General features: G+C 55.8%; 1 protein-coding gene across 3 annotated transcripts in view; it reads right to left on the reverse strand.

The window, feature by feature from the left end:
• Positions 1–19,275, reverse strand: part of LOC133356603 (6-phosphofructo-2-kinase/fructose-2,6-bisphosphatase 3-like) — a 60,610-nt gene that overhangs the window by 16,127 nt on the left and 25,208 nt on the right. For all 3 annotated transcript variants that reach the window (XM_061574227.1, XM_061574226.1, XM_061574225.1), the window contains exons 2-3: positions 5,667–5,792; positions 679–775 (exon numbers count right to left, since the gene is read on the reverse strand). In XM_061574227.1, coding sequence (XP_061430211.1) covers positions 679–775; positions 5,667–5,792 — 223 coding nt within the window. The remainder of the gene's footprint in view (positions 1–678; positions 776–5,666; positions 5,793–19,275) is intronic.

Genomic DNA, 19,275 nt, shown 5'->3' on the forward strand with positions numbered 1-19,275 from the left:
AATCCAGTGAGGGGTTTGCCGCTTAAACGAATGCTGCTGGAATTACATTGGCCCAGAAGTCGCATAGCCCCTAGGACCTCAATGTAAATCGCACGTACGCTCATGCTGCGGAGACAGACTCTCGTCTGTCTATTGGTTTGCCACCCATGGTGGCTAGGCAAGGCTGCTCCATTGGTGGGAGTGGAAAACACTCCTCTTCTAGAGGTGACGAGTTCAAATCCCAGCCAGTGTCTACCCAGGGGCTATCATGCACATAATCACGTCATCATCATTGTGATCATCATCGTGGTCGTCATCATTGTGATCATCATCATCGTCATTATCGTGATCATCATCATCGTCGTCGTCATCATCATCGTTGTCTCCATCATTGAGATCATCATCATAGTCATCATCATCATTGTGATCAGTATCATCATTGTGATCAATATCATCATTGTGCGATAGAGAAACCGGTGCCCCTATATGAGAACGTGGTACTTCTAATAGTCTTAACAAATGTGAGACTTCAAGACTATCGCCCAACAATTGTTTAAGTGCCAGGACGGGACCGCCGTAAAAAAACATTTCAACAACAAAATAGCGACAGGGTACGTGCACGCTGGCACCGGTGTGCACGCCGTGGCCACGACGAGACGGCGCCGGCGCGAGCACCCCCGGGGGCACGGGGGCAGCTACCTGCGGATCTTGAGGCCCTCCTCGTTGTCGGCGAGGAAGAACTCGTGGGACTTGTAGGTCTTCATCGCCTCGCGCCGGTACTGCCCCACGTTGAACACTGCAACACAAGCGGCCGCCACCGCCGTCACCACCGTGGAAAATGTCGTCGGACAGCGCAGATCGAGTTGCCCGCCAGCTTAGCCGAGGTGGGCCCTATCGCCGTCTGTTTACGAATCCGGCCGGCCGCCCTCCGTAAAATTACTGCGGCGGTGCCGCTCATTGAAACGTAGCCCCCCCCCCCCCCTCCTGCTTCCAGCTGTGGGCGCCGTTCGGATGGATGAGCGGGGCCCATGGCGTCTAGCGGCGTCGCGGGCCGAATTTGGCAAAAATCGAAAGAGGACACGATGCGAATGTCGTGATTGCGAAACACGGGGCGGTCGTCGCCACCTCCCCCCCCCCTCGTGCCAGTGAAGCTCACTGGTGAAGCTCGCCGGTGAAGCGCGTCCGTTGCCGTCGCTGGCCGTGAGCGAACGGAGAGCGATCCGCGTGGCCACCGTGGCCTCGCGTGGCCTCGCGTGGCCTCGCGTGGCCTCGTCACGTCATGGCGGAGGAGACAACGACGCGGACCCGGCTTAATTAGCGAGGATCCATCGCGAGATTAATTACAGAGCGTGTGCATCCCCTTGGGCCACAGCTCACGGGGACATTTTTTGTTGCTGTCCTGCGGTCGCCCTGAATGACCCGCTCAGGCAGAAGCGCACACGCACACGCACACGCACACGCACACGCACACGCACACGCACACGCACACGCACACGCACACGCACACGCACACGCACACGCACACGCACACGCACACGCACACGCACACGCACACGCACACGCACACGCACACGCACACGCACACGAACACGCACACGCACACGCACACGCACACGCACACGAACAGACACGAGAGCCGTCGTAACGTGGCACGCATCGTTTGAATTCGTGACGCTCCGCGTTCCGATTGTCCATGGGGGTGCCACACGAATGATTGCCGAGTACGCTTGGCATTCACGGGAGCGTTCCTGCAGCGCAGGGGTATCGCGAAGGGAGGTCGCGGCAGAGGTCGGGGTTGCTGTGGCTGCTGCTACTGCCGCATGAATCCAATTTGGAGATCCGCGGCGAAATTTTCCAAATTTGGCTAAACTGAACAATGACGCCGGGCACACAACGGCCTCCTCTTTATCGAATGACCTCACGGGATGTCCACGGCGACTGCAGACGGCGCGTAGTATTTCCTGGTTAATGCACCCGTGCCGATAATTGGGGCAGCCTGTCGGATTCACACCACGAGCCTTCGCAAAAAGCGGAAAAAATCCAGATTGAAAACTCATTTCTGTTTTTTTTTGCTCAGCTTGCTGTCCTTCCCCCGCACCCCCGATTAGCACGGTCTGCTACATATGAGGCGAAAGAAACTCAACATGCTTACATGTTTAGGATCTGTAATTACGAGTTTTAACGTGTTGTCCGAGTATGTGTTTGCCGTCACCACGTGTATATTTCACCCAGCTTTGCCTTGAAATTAGCGCGGTTGCCTACGTACGGAGCGAAAGAAGTTCAACGTACAGACATACATACGCACCCAAAATGTTCAGTGGCTAGGGCAGGTCGTCAAGGCTGATGCAAAACTATTACTATAAAAACTAAAAATCATTTTTATTTTACCAGGTAAGGCCCCACTGAGCTATGTAGCTCTTTATCAAGAAGCGACCCTGGCTATCACACGTGACAGCTCAACGAAGTGGCTTTTTGTCATCACGTGGGGATTTATAGCAGTAGCCAAACAATCCAAACGCGTGATATCGATTATAAATGTGGAGGGAAAAACCAGAGGACCCGTAGAAAAATCCACATGACCACGGGGAGAGAGACACGCCAACTCCAAATATACAGCAGGCGTCGGGATCGAACACACGACCTCCTGCATACCAGGCGAGGTAGTTAACATCTCGCCACCGCGGCAGCCGAGGAATGGAATGCGTCCAAGGAGGACGTCTGCCGAAAGAGACGGAGTGAAGAAGTCAGGTCGTGCGCGGGTGCTACGCGGATTGCTACATCGCTTAGGCGGGCGTTCGACACTTTCACGTGGCCGTAAAGCGCACATAGCCCGGCACAAGCGCCATGGTGATGTCACCACCAGATAGCAGCTTGTTGTTACATCTTAACAGGTAGCAGCTGGGGGAAGGGCCCTTCATCCAGCAGTGGATTGACCCCGGCTGATGATGGTGACAGCCACCCCTGGCGCACAAGGCTGAGTTCCTGTTGTTGTGGTCCAGCGTTTGGTGACAGCGAGAGGCTCGTGAGACGACTATGACGACGACGACGTCACTGCGGCCCTGAGCTCATCTCATTTGGCCACCACGGTGGCTAGGAGACGTCAACTCCCTCACCTGGTACGCAGGAGGTCGTGGGTTCGATCCCGACCCTGACGCCTGCTGTATATTTGGAGTTTGCGTCTCTCTTTCTCCCCGTGGTCAGGTGGATTTTTCTCCGGGTCCTCTGGTTTTTCCCTCCACATTTAGAATCAACACTCTTTGGTTCTTTCGGTAAAGTCACGTAGGTATAAAATAAATTCAATAACTTGATTTTATTTGTTCAAATCAATATTTAGAATCAACGTCACACGTTCAGAGTGTTTGGCTGCTATGAATTTCCATGTGAAGATGATAAGCCACTTCGTTGAGCTATCATTTGTGATGACCAGGTTACGTCTCAACAAGAACTACACAGCTAATTGGGGCCTTACCTGGTAAAACAAAAATATTTTTTTTAATCTCGAGTTCTAAGCAACCAGAGAGAAAAATGGGATCGGGGTCGGCTGATCCGGAGGCTTAAGTCTCCGCCCGGGTAAATAGAGAGAGAGGAAGCTTGCATGATTGGGTGGCGGAGAGCGATTACGTCGGGAGAGGCAAGATCCAAATGCGCTAACGAGCTCGCGAGCTAACGAGCTCACGCAAATCCGTGCAAGCGAGCCCTTGCTCCGGTGTAGCGGGCTATTTTGGAGCATGTCACACACGCGCACCCCCCTTCGCCCCCCCTCCCCCCACAGAAGACGACGCCGTTCGCCAGACGACGGAGGCCGCGGGGGGATTCTGCGAGGGTTTGTCCGTTACTCGACGTCACCTCAAGGGCGAAGAGGCCCTCGTTCCCTAAATCGAAGCCGGCTCGGCCCGAAACCGTTCTTAACATTTCGGCGAAGGCAACGACGGTGTCCAAGGTGCAGTTCTCCCACTCTTATTTCACTCCCGACTCTCTCTGGAACTGTCTTCTGAAGAAGGGTTGCTGCCCGAAACGTCGCCCGTTATATATATTTTTCCTTTCCTTTCAATGCCGCGGAGATACCGGAGAGATGTGTTGAGTTTTTGTCGTCTGTGCGTGTATGTGTGATTGTATGTGTGCGTGTATGCATGTATGTGTGTGCGTGTATGTGTGTGCGTGTATGTGTGCGTGTATGTGTGCGTGTATGTGTGCGTGTATGTGTGCGTGTATGCAGGGAGCGGTCGTGGGCCTCCCCTTGGTCGACTCAGCCTTAAAATGAGTACCTGGTGCGGTGTAAACATCACCACTGGAGAGACAAAGGTGGCCGGGCATGGTGCTGGCCACCCACCCCCTCGTGTGCTGTGCCGGCCTTCATAGGTGCTTGCTAACAGCATTTGCCCCAACAATCTGTTAAGGCTTTACGAGGGATCTTTATATGTGTCTTGAACTTCCAATGTGGTTGTGCACCACACCACCGCCGCTGTTCACTTTGTGGGTTCAGCTTTCGTCACATCGGTGAGCCAGGCCACCGCTTGCAAAGGAGACTCACCGTGGCCCCCCTGGGTGGTTGCCACCTGGCTACGCAAACTAGAATATCACCTGCGCGGCAGGTGGCACGGTGGTAACACTCGCCACTCGAGCGCCTCTCTTCTCGCGAGTTTGTATTCTCTCTCTCCGTCTGTTCCGCACGGGGTTTCCTCCGGGGTTCCCCCGGTTTCCTCTAAATACAGTAGAACCCCCGCTCCCTCTTAACAACGGTAATTGGTTCCAGGAAACGGGTCGTTAAGTGATTTGGTCGTTAAGCGAGTATAGGAAATGCACGTCAGAGGCTTCATTCGCTCACAAAGCATCGAAAGTTAGGATTTTTCACCCAAAAAAACGTACTTTATAATATTTAAACAATGGACATTAATAGATAAAGATGCATTAATTACTACTTACTGTACCTACAACAGCCCCTCGTTAACAGGGGAATGGTCGCTAAGCGAACACACTGGGCTCTATGGAGGCACTACACTATACACTACTATACACTACACACTACTATACACTACATATTGGGCTCTATGGAGGCCTGTCGTTAAGCGATTAGTCGTCAACAGGGGTGGTCGTTAAAAAAACCTACACATACACACACGTACATGCAGCGTAACTGGGATTGGCCAAAACCACATCCCAATTGCTGAATATTACCTGCAAATTTATAGTCAATTTGGATCCCACACAGCAGCAACATTGCCTCCACCCAAACTGTTAAAACTGGCCACAGGATCCCCCTGAAAATGAGTCATGCGACTCTGTGAGGATTTTATTGGTAAACAAACTAAACTAAAACTAAACAATTTGTTTTATTTTAGCCAGGTAAGGCCCCACCTTAGCTGCTCCTATAGAGCCCTTTTTCAGGAGCGACCTGGCCATCACATAAGATAGCCCAACAAAGTGGGCTTACCACGTGAAAATAGTAGCAGCCAAATACTCTAAACGCAGGTTTCTAAATGTGGAGGGAAAAACCAGAGGACCCAGAGAAAAATCCTCACGACCAGGAGGGGAGAGACATGCAAACTCCGAATATACAAGCGTCGGGATCAAACGCATGACCTCCTGTATACCAGGCGAGGTAGTTAAGATCTCACTACGAGTAGAGCAAGAACAATAATAATATTAATATCTAAATTCAACATCGTCGCCTCCCTGTGGGCGGTCACCTTTGGTGGGCAGGCCGATCCAGTTGAGGTACCGCGTGAGCTTCTTTGCGATGTAAGTCTTCCCGCGGGCCGGCAGCCCCACCATGACGATGACCATTGGGGAGAGGGTCATGTGGGGCAGGCAGCCTGCGAAAGACAGCGAAAAGTCAAAGGAGAAAATGTAGTCAAAAGGTTGCTTTCGCTCGTTAACATTTCTCCTCCCTCTCGCTGCCCCCGACGTGACGACGTGAATTGACCGGCTGTCGGGTGGCGGAGGACACACACCTCAAAATGTGGCACCATACCCCACGCGGCGACCCGTAACCCAACACAGTCGCGAATTGTGAATCGCAGCCTCCCGATGGCTGCGAGCCGCTAGCGCCACCAACCGGCGGCCGCGGACGTGCTGCTGTCGGGCCTCGCGTCGCCGCTCCCAAGCAAGCGGCCGCCGTCTCTGAATGCACCGCGGCGAGCGGCGTCATGGCACGAGCGCTTCGTCACCCGCACGCTGGCCGTGGCGACGAGCCCAACGTCCGTTGAAGACGTTTCTCCTACTCTCGCCGAACGTGCGGTTTTACGAACCCCGCGTGGCATGGCGTCGCGTTAACACATTCCTGCGGAGGGAGCTGGTAGGAACGTTGGGTTGCTCGGTCAATGGCCAGGGTCAACGGCAGCGTGGTGCATTCCGCAAATATGCCCGACTGTGAGGGCGGGCATAAGCCGGCGTGAGTAGGTTAAACGTTGAGTTTTATAAGGGCACCACGGGGTGACAAGCCCCTCTCCACCCAGCCCCACCCTCCCCACCCCACCCAGCCCCACCCAGCCCTTCCCCACCCTCCCCACCCAGCCCCTCCCTGGACGGACGGACACAATAATCCCCTGTGGGCTGTTGGAACCAGGAGGTTCCTACCAATAATATTCGCGGACTAGCGGGTGCGGCTTGGTGCTTCCTTGTCGACATCACGTCACCTGCCTGCATCGCCCGAATGAATGTTTCGCGCTTATTCAGCGTTTATTCGCGGTCACCTCCCGTTCGTGTTCATTCTCGCAAAACAGCTTGCGGGCTGAATGTTCCTCACCCGCGTCAGCAAAGACAATGAAACGGTTAAATTCCGATGATGCACTTCAGAACCCAGTGGTGGCGGTGGTTGCGGTCATGGCGGTGGTGGCGGTTGTGGTGATGGTGGTCGTGGCGGTGGTGGCGGTATCGGTGGTGGTTGTGGTGATAGCAGTGGTGGTGGCTTTCGTGGCGGTGGTGTCCGCGGCGCACCGGGAGGATGAACCCCGTCGTTTGTTGCCGGCCGCTTAACGTTTTTGGGGCCTTCGGGTCCTGCGCACGGCAACCGGTAGTCAGGAAGAAAACAACCCAACACAGCGTGGTCCCAAGCTCGCCGGACGGAGGGTCGGGAGACACGGAGCGAGGGGATGAGGGGCGCACAACCCCTACAGGTTCGACGTGAGTCGGACTCGGAGGGGTGGGGAAGGAAAACACACACGCCCAGGGCGCCTCTCATGGTTTCTTTCTTTTCATTTCAGGCGTGCTTCAGTTATATCCTCACCCTTGTCATCTCCACCTTCACTTTATAAAAAATAACGACGACCCTTATTACTCCCTTTAGGTGGGGACCCGTCTGGTTCAGAGGGGGGGGGGGGGTGAACAGTCGGCGTTTGTTTCCCCGTCTCTTTATCCCCCCCACTGCTTTTCATAACCCGGTTTAGTTTACGTTGACGGCGTGCGTCACAACGCGGTGCTGCGACGGGCCTTGGAGCATTGCCACTAAAACATTTTTTTTTAACCCCACGTGATCCCCACACAGAGTCGCCCGTCCATGTGTGCATGCGGCTGCCCAGGCGGGGGGGGGGGGGAAATTTGGTCAAATTACTCGCGCTTCAAAACGAGGCATCCCTTCGCGTTCTCAATGCTCGTCGTCACTCGGTGACCTAAACGTGGCCCTAGTAGAGTCGGGCTAATCGGCGCCACGGGTTCACCGAGGGGACAGGCGAGGTGTCGAGGAGGCTGCTTCTGTTCCCGTGGCGAGCCAGGGGGAGCGCGTGCGTGTGCCCGGGCGTGGTGCTGGCCACCCACCCCCCTCGTGTGCTGTGTCGGCCTTCATAGGTTCTGCTCGCTAACGGCACTTGCCCCGACAGTCTGTCCAGGCTATACGGGGGGATCTTTGTCTTTGTTGCGTGTGTGTGTGCGCACGTGCGTGCCTGCACGCGGGGCGCTCAATGAGCTGGCATTTCCTCGCGGTGACTCAGCGGGACAGTAAATTCAGCCCTGGCCACGTGACAGCAGGGCCACGGGACTCTGACCGTCTCACCGCAGCAGCTGCCCCACGTGTCTCAACCTCCGTGACGAAAACGCTCACCTGGGGGACGCTCACCCGGGGGACGCTCACCCGGGGGACGCTCACCCGGGGGGCGCTCACCCGGGGGACGCTCACCCGGGGGACGCTCACCCGGGGGACGCTCACCCGGGAGACGCTCACCCGGGGGACGCTCACCCGGGGGACGCTCACCCGGGGGACGCTCACCCGGGGGACGCTCACCCGGGAGTCGCTCACCCGGGGGACGCTCACCCGGGGGACGCTCACCCGGGGACGCTCACCCGGGGGACGCTCACCCGGGGGACACTTACTGAGGGTTTTTTGTTCCTGGGGCCCCTACAGCGTGGCGCTGCACAGGGCCGCGCTATCAGCGATTGCCGATTTGACGGAAGGCCAACTCGTCGGCCAACCGGTAGACTAACAGGGTAGACTAACAGGGTAGACAATCACACCTGCTCCACAGAGGCTGTTCGTTCTATGCAGACACTCATTGTAAGAGCAACCTGAAGTGTAAAAGTTGAGGGGTTGCCTGCTGTACGTTGCTGTCAAAAAGCCGGCAACTTTCTCCCGTACCAGTCCAGGCTCGAGGCCTCCCTCTCCTCCTCTGCCGGTCTCGGCGAAGCTTCGTACGGCTGTCCCTCCCTGCCCCACAGCCTCCTCCTCCTCCCTCTCCTCCCTTCCAAAATAATCCTCAAAACATTCCTCCCTGTGAACGTCCTCGTCTTCTTACAGAAGGAGGTGCGGACGCCGCGGCTGCGCCTCGCAACCATCTCTCCACGTTAACGACTGAAGTTTTACCACATCCCACTGGCTCCACGGCGGCCTCTTGGGAGAGATTATGTTTTGTTAGCAGCATTGGTTTAACATAAGCAAAACTCTGGACCAGTTTCGGCACATTTAGTATCTCATCAGAGATATTCAGTGTCTCATCAGTGGCCAGGCTCACTTGAAGAAATGCTGGTGAACTGCCAGAGGTTTATAGGTAGGGAGCCTCTCTTAGATACGGGTCCGGGTCTGACACAAAACTGGAGACTATACAACGCAAAGCAATGATCTGCGAAAGTAAGAGACGACGTCACCGTTTGAAGGCTTTACAGATACAAACTGCATCGTTGTGTTAAGTTAATTACCGCCTGCCTTAGGAATGTGGAATTTGCATCACCTGGTTCAGGGCCGCGATCGATTTTTTTTCCGCCACTGTTGGCGCTGCAAAAAACCTTTGCACTGTCAGCAACAACAAATGGAAATGTGGACACACTGGAACGAGCATTTCCCCCAACGGATTAGCGCAGCAAAAGCCTTCCCCTTTCCCTGTCAGATCCCAACGAGGCGTTTAAACGGCGAATCGCACGGTTCAAGTGCGGCGAACGTCTACGGCCGGGACTCCGCGCGTGCCGCTCTCTGTACGCGGGCGAGAATCGACCGACACTGAGACTGTCGCGACTGCCGGCAGTCGTGAGCCTCCTCCAGTTGACGGGAACGCGTGGAGGGCCCCGCGTTGCCGAGCGACGCACGGAACGAGGAATGCGGCGGTGGGCAACCGAGGAAAATCCTCCCGGCTCATGGAAAAACCCGCGCGGATCTACCCTTGGTAAGAGGATTTACTGTACGAGCTTTGAAACTATGAACTAGTTGTTTTACTTTACCAGGTAAGGCCCCACTGAGCTGCTATGTAGTAGCTATTTTTCTGAAGCGACCCCGGCTATCACAAATGATACTTCAACGAAGCGGCTTATCACGTGGATTTGTCTTTTATACATCAGCCGAATACTCTCAAGACGTGATGTCGACTCTAAATGTGGAGGGAAAAACTGGAGGATCCAGAGAAAAATCCACACGATCATGGGGAAAACATGAAAATTCCAAATATCGAGATGTCAGATCGGGATCGAACCCACAACCTCCTGTATACCAGGCGAGATAGTTAACATCTCCTAGCCACCGTGGTGCCCTCTTTGCGAGGCGTGGTGGGGGACCTGGGGAGCTCTTCCTCTATCGCTCCACCTCGTCACGACATCGTAGCCGGCGAGGGAGGCGTTGTCGCAATGCCGATTGACGTACAACAAGCGGACGACGATGTGGAGAGATGGGTGGGGCGACGCCGGAGGTGACTCCCCGTGTCTCTCCTGGGAAGGTGAGGGAGCGGGCGGGGGGTGGGTTACCCATCGCATGGCCCTGCGGAAAATGTGGCTGGATGGTGTGGAACAGGTTGACTGCACGGCCCAACATTTAGTTCAATTCCTGGCCACATCATTATCATACGCCCATGGTCAATACAATGGGTAGCGCTCTGTGGAAGGTGAGCGATTGTTCCATGCGTACAGTCATTATCCTTTGTTTAACCAACAGATGACACAGAACCACCGAGGCCCGAGAATCAACACTGGAGCACACGTTGGGCAACCACGGCGACGGACCACGTGCATGAAGCACAGGCAGATCCATCCTCGACGAACCGTGACGACCCATCGATTCCCCGCACGCCTCCTCGGACACGCGAAGGCGTCTCGCCGTTGGCCCGGCCCGCCCCGGGTACGCGGGGACGTGCACGTGCTGCATGGCTGCTCCGCATTGATATTCTCTTTATAGGAGAGACTCTCTCGCTCTCGAGAGGCCGTGCCAGCCCTGAGGGCTTCGGCGTGACGTGAGAAGCATAACGTGAGGCAGAGGAGGGACATTACGAAAACAAATCAAGCCGACTTGCTTTGGTCAGGAGATTAAATGATTTAGATGATTTGGCTGCTGCTGCTGTAAATTCCAACGTGTGATGATAAAAGCCACTTCAATGAGCTATTATGTATGGCCAGGATGCCTCGGAATAATAGCTAAGAGCCCAGTGGGATTTTCCTGGTTTGAAAAATAATTTATTGACAGTAGACTCTCGATTACCCGCGCCAATGACGGGGAGGACAGCCGCGGATCATTCAAAAAAATAACCAAATTTCCGTGGATCTCGATGCCAAAAAACACATTCGCCCGCACAGACGACTCGGCCCACTTAGTGGACAGCAGCAGAGTCATGCCAATCAACAATAATCAAACTCCGCCACCCACTGTTGTAAAAATATTGCAAGTACTGTACTGTCGAGGCGATCGCGTGGATTTCGGATTAACAGGAGCACCACATTTGGTCGGGTTAAGCGCGTGACTTGTAACAAACATTTCCAAGAATAACGATGTGTAACTGATTTTAGATTATTCCACGAGTTATATAAATTTACGTGAAAATCGCAGGTGCGTGGCTAATCCACAAGTCGGATAAACTGCACGCGGACAATCGAGAGTCCACTGTCAAAAGAAAACAATTGTTGAATCAATCCGTGCGGAGCTCTGCGCCCCCACCCCCCCCGTCCTATGGCGTTGCTGTGTTTTCTCCAGGAGTTCCTCGCTTCGCCCCTTCCCCCTTCCAACGCAAAGGCCAAAGCGCTCGTTTGTGGAACTGGCCGAACGTCATCGCAGCGCAGGCAGCAGGGTCCTCGTGGACACGAATCGTGCGGCTCGGTGAGGCTTTCCTGGCTGACGTCATTTGTTTTACTTAACCAAACTATTTTTTTTTATTTTACCAGGTAAGGCCCCACTGAGTGGTGTAGCTCTTCTTCAGAAGCAACGCTGGATATAAAACATGATAGCTCAGCAAAGTGGCTCATTATTTCGTGGAAATGTGGAGCGGCCAAGTACTCTCAACGCGTGATGTCGATTATAAATGTGGAAGGGAAAAACCGGAGGATCCGGATAAAAATCAGCGCGATCACGGGGAGAGAGACACGCAAACTTCAAACATACAGTCGTTAGGGTCGGGACAGAACGCACAACGTCCTGTATACCAGGCGAGGTAGTTAACATCTCGCATCATCATCAAGCTTCGTATGTAACTGCAATGTGGCAAACAAAATATCCTCGTGAATGTGATTAAATTAACAATCACTGAAACGTGAATAATTCACTTAATGGGAGGAGGACCATTGACGACATTTGCTTTGGTTGTCTTATGGGCTGACTTGCCCATGACGAAGCAGATGAACACTGATCTGTACGTCTACAAGAGTTGAACAACAATGCCACAATAACAACAATACCACCTTCATATGAACTGCACGTACAATAATATCCATTCACCTTGCCGTTCATCACACGCCATTGTGCGTAACGTTGCGATGCATCGCCGCGAGATATAAAAATCGGCAGCGCTTCGCCGAACAGCCGGGGAATCAAGAAACAAGGTAATTATCGACGACACAGCACGACTCTGGAAATGCTCGAGGCTTGTGATTGAATCGCACGTTCGCACACACTCCACCAAATCCAAATATCCCCTCCCGTTCGGTTCAACAAATCACTCTGAAATGCCACATTGGTGGGCAGCAGGCAGTGTGAGCGGCGGTGGGTTGGTGGTGGTGATGGTGGGGTGTGCGTGATGAGTGAGCTGTGGTAGTGGTGGCAGTGGTGGTTGTGGTGGGGTGCGCATGATGAGTGAGCGGTGGTGGTGGTGGCAGTGGCAGTGGTGGGTTGGTGGTGGTGGGTGTGGGGTACGCATGAGTGAGCGGTGGTGGTGGTGGCAGTGGGTTGGTTGTGGTGGTGGTGGGGTGCGCATGAGTTAATATGCAGGACGACTCCCCGTGCTCTCCCTCGGGTGAAGACATTGTTTCAAGGACAGCAGCTGCGCTGGGGTCGTACGGGTTCGCCGAGGGGGGGCGGGGTGGAGAAGGAGGAGGGAGCTTGGGTCGCAGAAGGTGTCACTTAAGAAGAGCGGGGCTTTTGCCGATCGATTTGGCCAATCAATAAACGCGCATTGACGCCGCACGTTCCGTTATTTCTCGCCGGCTCCGCTGCCCCCACCTCTGTCAGTCCGGGGACGCGGGCGCACGAGGCGTCCGGGTGGCTCGGAGGTCACAGCGCTGACAGCCTGGGTTTGAACCCAGGTGCGAGCCGCCCGGGTTTGAACCCAGGTGCGAGCCGACCGGGTTCTCGAGCGCAGCGAGTTTGCTGGCCTCGGCTAATGAAGGTGGCTAAATTCCAGCTCTGGGAATTTAAATATCGGTTTGGCTGTCATGGGACGACCATTGCTCTCAGTGCAACCCCCTACTGTGTGGAACAGAGGTTACTTGAAGAAGGGGATATCAGAAGAAGCTCTGTGATATCCGCTTCAGTGGGCCGTTCTCAAACACAGAGGGTTGCAACTCCTCTGAATGAATTCCACGTCTCGTGCTCCATTTTCTAGAATAAGAACAGGGTTACAGTAACGCTCCCAGTTGTGAGATGATGAGTTAGAGCTCCAACCGGGGCACAATTTAGACTCACCGTCATCATCACCACCACTACACCAATACCCGCCATTCCCCACGAAGTAACGGTGACGTCACCACAGCGCCTGTGCCAGGCCAGAGGCCACGAGAAGTGTCGAAGGCTCGCTGCTGACAGGAGGTCTCGGGACAGACCCAGCAGGTGCCGTGGCTTGGCTGACGGAGATGACTGGTAGATGCACCAGCAGCTGTGGCCCCTGCTGTGCCAGTCGCCACCACCACCGCTGCTGCTAACTCATCATCGATACCATCATCACTGCCGTCACCAATCGTCGACCATCGTCACCAATCGTCACCCATCGTCACCCATCATCGCAAAGATGAGAGACCTTTCATCTCGGTGAGCTCTCAGCTGGCTTCAAGAGACATTTGATGATGAGAATGATGATGAGAATTGAACCCGAGGCGGCTGGAAAGTTGCTGGCACAGCGAAGTGCGACACCAACCTCCCGGCCCCCGGCCCTGCCCTCCAATTGCTCCATCGGTCTGTCCGGCCTCTCTCCATTTCCCCGTGGTCACGTGGATTTTCCCCAGGTCCTCCGATTTCCCCCTTCCATTTAGAATCGACATCACGCGTTCAGATTGGTTGAGATATCATTTGTGAAAGCCGGGTCGCTTCCGAAAAAGAGCGACACAGAAACTCCGTGGGGCGTTACCTAATAAAATAAACAAACAGTACAGTAGAAGTACGTTCGCTTTGCTTGCTCCCAGAGCCACCGATGTCACACAGAGTGCCTGCTCAAGCCACGCATTCCGCCTGCCCCATTGTATCAGAATGCGACGCCACTCGCCCAGCCTCCGCTCCCAGCACGGTGGGGAAAGCGGCAGACGACGACGACGGAGCCACCGGCGGTCGCCTTCCACTCAACTCAAAATGCACGTTAACGCCACCCCCCCTCATCACCCGAGACGGGAACAGGCCACCCGCCAGCAAGAGAGGTCAACACCTTGTCGGCAGGAGCATCGCCGGGGGTCTGGGATTCCCTCCCCGCCCTGTGCGCCGCACTGCCGAGACCGCGCCCCCTCCCGTGGAGATTCCAGGCTTGAGACCACCACGACTGCCTCAACGAGAGTCGCTGATCGGACCCCGTAGTGCCGCTCCCGGACGGCGAGAGTCGTGTTTTTGATCGAGCCGCCGCCCTCCGTTGCCTCGGGTGTGGGGAGGGGGGCGTCTCGGAGCGAATTTGCGTGTGATGAGCGACTTGCGTCATCTCATCGACACATTGGAAGGGGCACCCCCAGTGGCAGCCGTCTCTAAGTCTGGCACGAGGTGATCCGGCACCTCGCCTGAAAGCTGGCACAAGTCTGTCGGTGGGCAGCGATGCAGCCGTGTGTAATCCTAAGCCGTTTGCGGGAAATCTTTTCAAATTTGGACCACGACGCCGGCACGCGACGGCCTACTTGCCGATAATGACACCGCGGGATCTTCAACAAGTCAACAGTGAAGAGGACGGCGGCGTATTTTGACGGTCACCGCAACCGCAGTTATAACCAGGGCGGCCCACCGGAGTCGAACCGCGGAACCTCCGCAACAAACGTGCAACCGCTGGGCCATGCGAGCGCGCTGCCGCCGCTGAAGACCACCGTCTCGTTTCCCGTCCCAAAAATAAAACACCGCTTTCTCGCGAACACGACGATTTCCAATTCCCTTCTACGAGCCCACCTCCCCCTGCGCGGCGCGGGAGCCGGGGGTTTTTGTACGCTCCGTACGTTCTTTGATCCACGCTCCGTACGTTCTTTGATCCACCCTCCGTACAATCTTTGATCCACGCTCCGTACGTTATTTGATCCGGTTCACAATGGGCTTGGGGGGGGGGGGGGCAGCGAGGCCCAGCAATGAGTCACCGAGCACACAATGGGTCTCTCGCTCCCTTCACGGGGACGCCGCCGCCGCCGCCGCCGCTGCACCACGCTGGCACAGAGTGCAATGTGCCGGCGACTTCGAGGCCAAAGCGTTGTTGACGGATGCGTTGGGTTTCTGGTGTTGTCGTCGTGGTTGTGCATCACCACTTCTTCTGACGCATTGTGACGCGTATTTACCCCGGGAAAGACTCACCGAGTCTCACGACTCTTATTCCGAAGGGTCCTGCCAAGTTTTCACGCAAGGGAGATGCTGCTGCTGCGTGGATCCCAATTCAGTAATATCTTTTTAGCAGTGGGAAGAAATCTTGGGAGAACCTGCGGGAAAATCCTTTCCAGAGCAGGGGGAGAACATCAACTGCACGCGGAGAGGCGCCCGAGTCGGCAAGCGAACCCCAGGCCCCGTGTTGCTGCGGAGTCACGACAGTTACCGCCGTGGCGCCACCGTGCCTTGCTGTGCCAACACAGCCGGCGTCGTAGCGCCGGGGCTCGGCGCCCGCGGCTCCCCCCACTCTCTGGGGACGGGGACCTCGGTGGGATCGAGAGCTGCCTGCCTGCTGCGCTGCGTCTGCCCGCCCGGAGTCGCCGACCGAGCGACCCGCGCGGTGTCTACCGCCCGCGTGCCTTCGCGGCCGGCAGGGCGGCGGCGGCAGCGGCGACACTCGCGGCAAGAAGCGCCCCGGGTTCGATTCCCAACTCGGGTGCTGTGATACAGAACGATTCCTAAAATGTTTGTAATGATAATGCGCAGGTGTCATGCCAAAATAAGGTGACCCTGGGCGTGTGCATGCCCATATATGGAGTTGCGGCACAGGAATCTATAGAAATAATGGCAATTTCATGCGCGACCGCATGCTCAGAACCCACGCTCAAACACGCAACACCTCCATTAGGCTCATGCATGCGTAACCTCTCCATATTTCACCGGACTCTTTTTCCCATCACGCCCCAGCGCCTTCCTGCGTGAAGCTTGTCCTTTGTACGTCGTTCCTCCGCCTTGTCCGGGGCGTGGGTCAAGGTACGATGCCCGGCACAAGCGAGCGTGTGAATTGCCATTCGTCTCACGAAGCCCGGCACGGGATTAAGAAATAACCTTCCTCCGAATCGCCCCCAGTACGTCCCGAATTTATTTCGCCGGCACCGACGCGGTTTATACAAACAGATGCGATTATCTCCCAATCCCCCGCGTTACACAACGCCATTAGCGGCTACCCTTCGTGGAACATAACCCATGCTGCCGAGGTCACCGGCACCACCGCCGTCACATTTCTACGGCACGCCACGTGCACAGAGAACGGCACGAGTTAACGGAGCAAATCCGCTGAACGTGAACAAAACGGTAACAATTATTAGCGGGCAATGCTCGGTTGAGTACTCGCAATGACCGCCGCCGGGCAACTGACCACGTCCAAGCGTGACTGGCTGTGGCTCGCAGCTCCGTTCCCACGGGGCTACGCAGACCCGACCCGGATCCTCCTGCGTGTGCGTGCGTGGGCAGCGGCGGTGTAACGGTGAGCGCGCCGCGCCAAGAACCCGCCGTGCCGAGTTTGATTCCCGCTCACGGCCACCGCCAGTGACGAATGTCTGAACCGGTTCTGGGCCTCCCCTCGGTCGACTCGGTCTTAAATGAGTACCCGGTGCGGTGTGCAAGCATCGCCACTGGGGAGACAAAGGTGGTCGGGCGTGGTGCTGGCCACCCACCCCCTTGTGTGCTGTGCCGGCCTTCATAGGAGCTGCTCGCTAGCAGCACTTGGCCCCAACAGTCTGGTAACGCTATCCGGGGGATCTTTGTTTGTCTAAGCGTGTGTGTGCATGTATAGTGTCATGTAGGCTGTATGCCCAACCACCGCATGCCCACGCAGCTTCTGTTTGGCTGGACAGAGGGGGCTAAACAGGCACGACACCACATCAGACGGACTGATGTGGTACTTGAGGATGTGGAGCTGAGTGGACTTGCCAAAGACTGATACCAGCGGTGTTAAGATCAGCCCCTGTAGAGGAGGCTCGTGAAGGATGCTGCTTCTGGGCAGTTGGAGGCAGAGGAGCGACGCTCACAACAACGAGCAGTGCATCTGCCGGTCATCTCAGTCAGTCGACCCATGGCACCGGGCTCTGTCCCGTGACCTCCTGTCAGCAAGCCTTCGATACTTGAAGTGGCCTCAAAGTGCACCTAGCCTGGCACAGGCGCTGTGGTGACATCACTGTCACTTCGTGGCGAATGGTGGGTATGGGTATTGGTGTGTGTGTGTGTACAGTGTGCGACGTTGTGCATTATTAATCCGCATGGCCGGACACCCACGGAGCGCCGGGCGCGAGGACGCGCATCGTCGCGGACAACGACGCGTTCGGCGACGTCGGCAACCCCGGCCCACGACGCAACACCGCCAGCGTCGCTCGCCCCAACAGTGGCGTGCGTCGATCCATCACGGCGCGTTGCGCTGGCGCAAAGGGTTGAGGCGAGGTAACGCTGCATTCACGGCAGCCAGCGCCGAGTGCTCGCAGCTCAGAATGGCGACAAGAGACTCGGGAGTCAGCGGGAGAAAATGGGATAGCGGGAGTGAGTTGGAGAGAGTGGGAGAGAGCAGGAGAGAGAGTGGGAGAGTGAGTTGGAGAGTGAGTTGGAGAGAGTGGGAGAGCGCGAGAGAGAGTGGGAGTGAATTAGAGAGCGCGAGAGAGAGTGGGAGTGAGAGTGGGAGAGCGTGGGAGAGAGAGTGGGAGAGAGCGCGAGAGAGAGTGGGAGAGAGAGTGGGAGGGAGAGCGCGAGAGAGAGTGGGAGTGAATTAGAGAGCGCGAGAGAGAGTGGGAGTGAGAGTGGGAGTGAGAGTGGGAGAGAGTGGGAGAGAGAGTGCGAGAGAGACTGGGAGTGAATTAGAGAGCGCGAGAGAGAGTGGGAGAGAGAGTGGGAGAGAGAGTGGGAGAGAGTGCGAGAGAGAGTGGGAGTGAATTAGAGAGCGCGAGAGAGAGTGGGAGTGAGAGTGGGAGTGAGAGTGGGAGAGAGTGGGAGAGAGAGTGCGAGAGAGACTGGGAGTGAATTAGAGAGCGCGAGAGAGAGTGGGAGTGAGAGTGGGAGAGAGTGGGAGAGAGAGCGCGAGAGAGACTGGGAGTGAATTAGAGAGCGCGAGAGAGAGTGGGAGAGAGAGTGGGAGTGAATTAGAGAGCGCGAGGGAGAGTGGGAGAGAGAGCGCGAGAGAGAGAGTGGGAGTGAATTAGAGAGCGCGAGAGAGTGGGAGTGAGAGTGGGAGAGAGAGTGGGAGAGAGTGCGAGAGAAAGTGGGAGTGAGAGAGAGAGAGAGTGGGAGAGAGCGCGAGAGAGAGCTCGCGAGAGAGAGTGGGAGTGAATTAGAGAGCGCGAGAGAGAGTGGGAGAGAGAGCGCGAGAGAGAGTGGGAGTGAATTAGAGAGCGCGAGAGAGAGTGGGAGAGAGAGTGGGAGTGAATTAGAGAGCGCGAGAGAGAGTGGGAGAGAGAGCGCGAGAGAGAGTGGGAGTGAATTAGAGAGTGCGAGAGAGAGTGGGAGAGAGAGTGGGAGAGAGAGTGGGAGAGAGAGTGGGAGAGAGAGAGTGGGAGTGAGCGGGCGACTTGGGAGAGCCCTGTTCGGGGTGGTGGCTACGCTGCTCGTGGGCAGTAAATGGCGCGCTGTGGAGGTGAGGGTTGGTGGCTCACACAAACGTCGTGCAACTCTCTTCCCGTTGCGTGGGCATCGAGGAGTGACCATACCCCGGCTCGCCAGGAGAAAAGCAGCCCTGTAGAAGCGTGCCTTTAGAGTATTTGGCTGCTCTAAATGTGCACGTGACAAGCCACTTCGTTGACCCATCACTTGTGAAAGCCAGGTCACTTCTGAAAAAGAGCTACGTCGTAAAATAAAAAATAATTTCGTTTAAAAATAGATTTTTATACATCAGATATCGTCATCTCAATCACCACCAGCAGCAGCCGCGACCTCCCGCACGCACAGTGTTGAGAAGGCTCGGGTGAGCTGGCCATTACGTACCTACAACACGCGTCACGGCCCAGATCGATAATCCCCGTTGATAACACTGGTCAACAAAAAATTCTTTTTTTCTGGCCTGGACTTTTGCAGCTGTTTAAGTCTAATTTCAGGGTGCTGATTCCAAATCTGATCTTAGATTTGCTCTATTACATCTC

This window comes from Lethenteron reissneri, chromosome 54 (assembly GCF_015708825.2).
Source record: "Lethenteron reissneri isolate LAM-NWPU_2019-01 chromosome 54, ASM1570882v1, whole genome shotgun sequence".
In the NCBI taxonomy this organism is placed as follows: Eukaryota; Metazoa; Chordata; class Hyperoartia; order Petromyzontiformes; family Petromyzontidae; genus Lethenteron; species Lethenteron reissneri.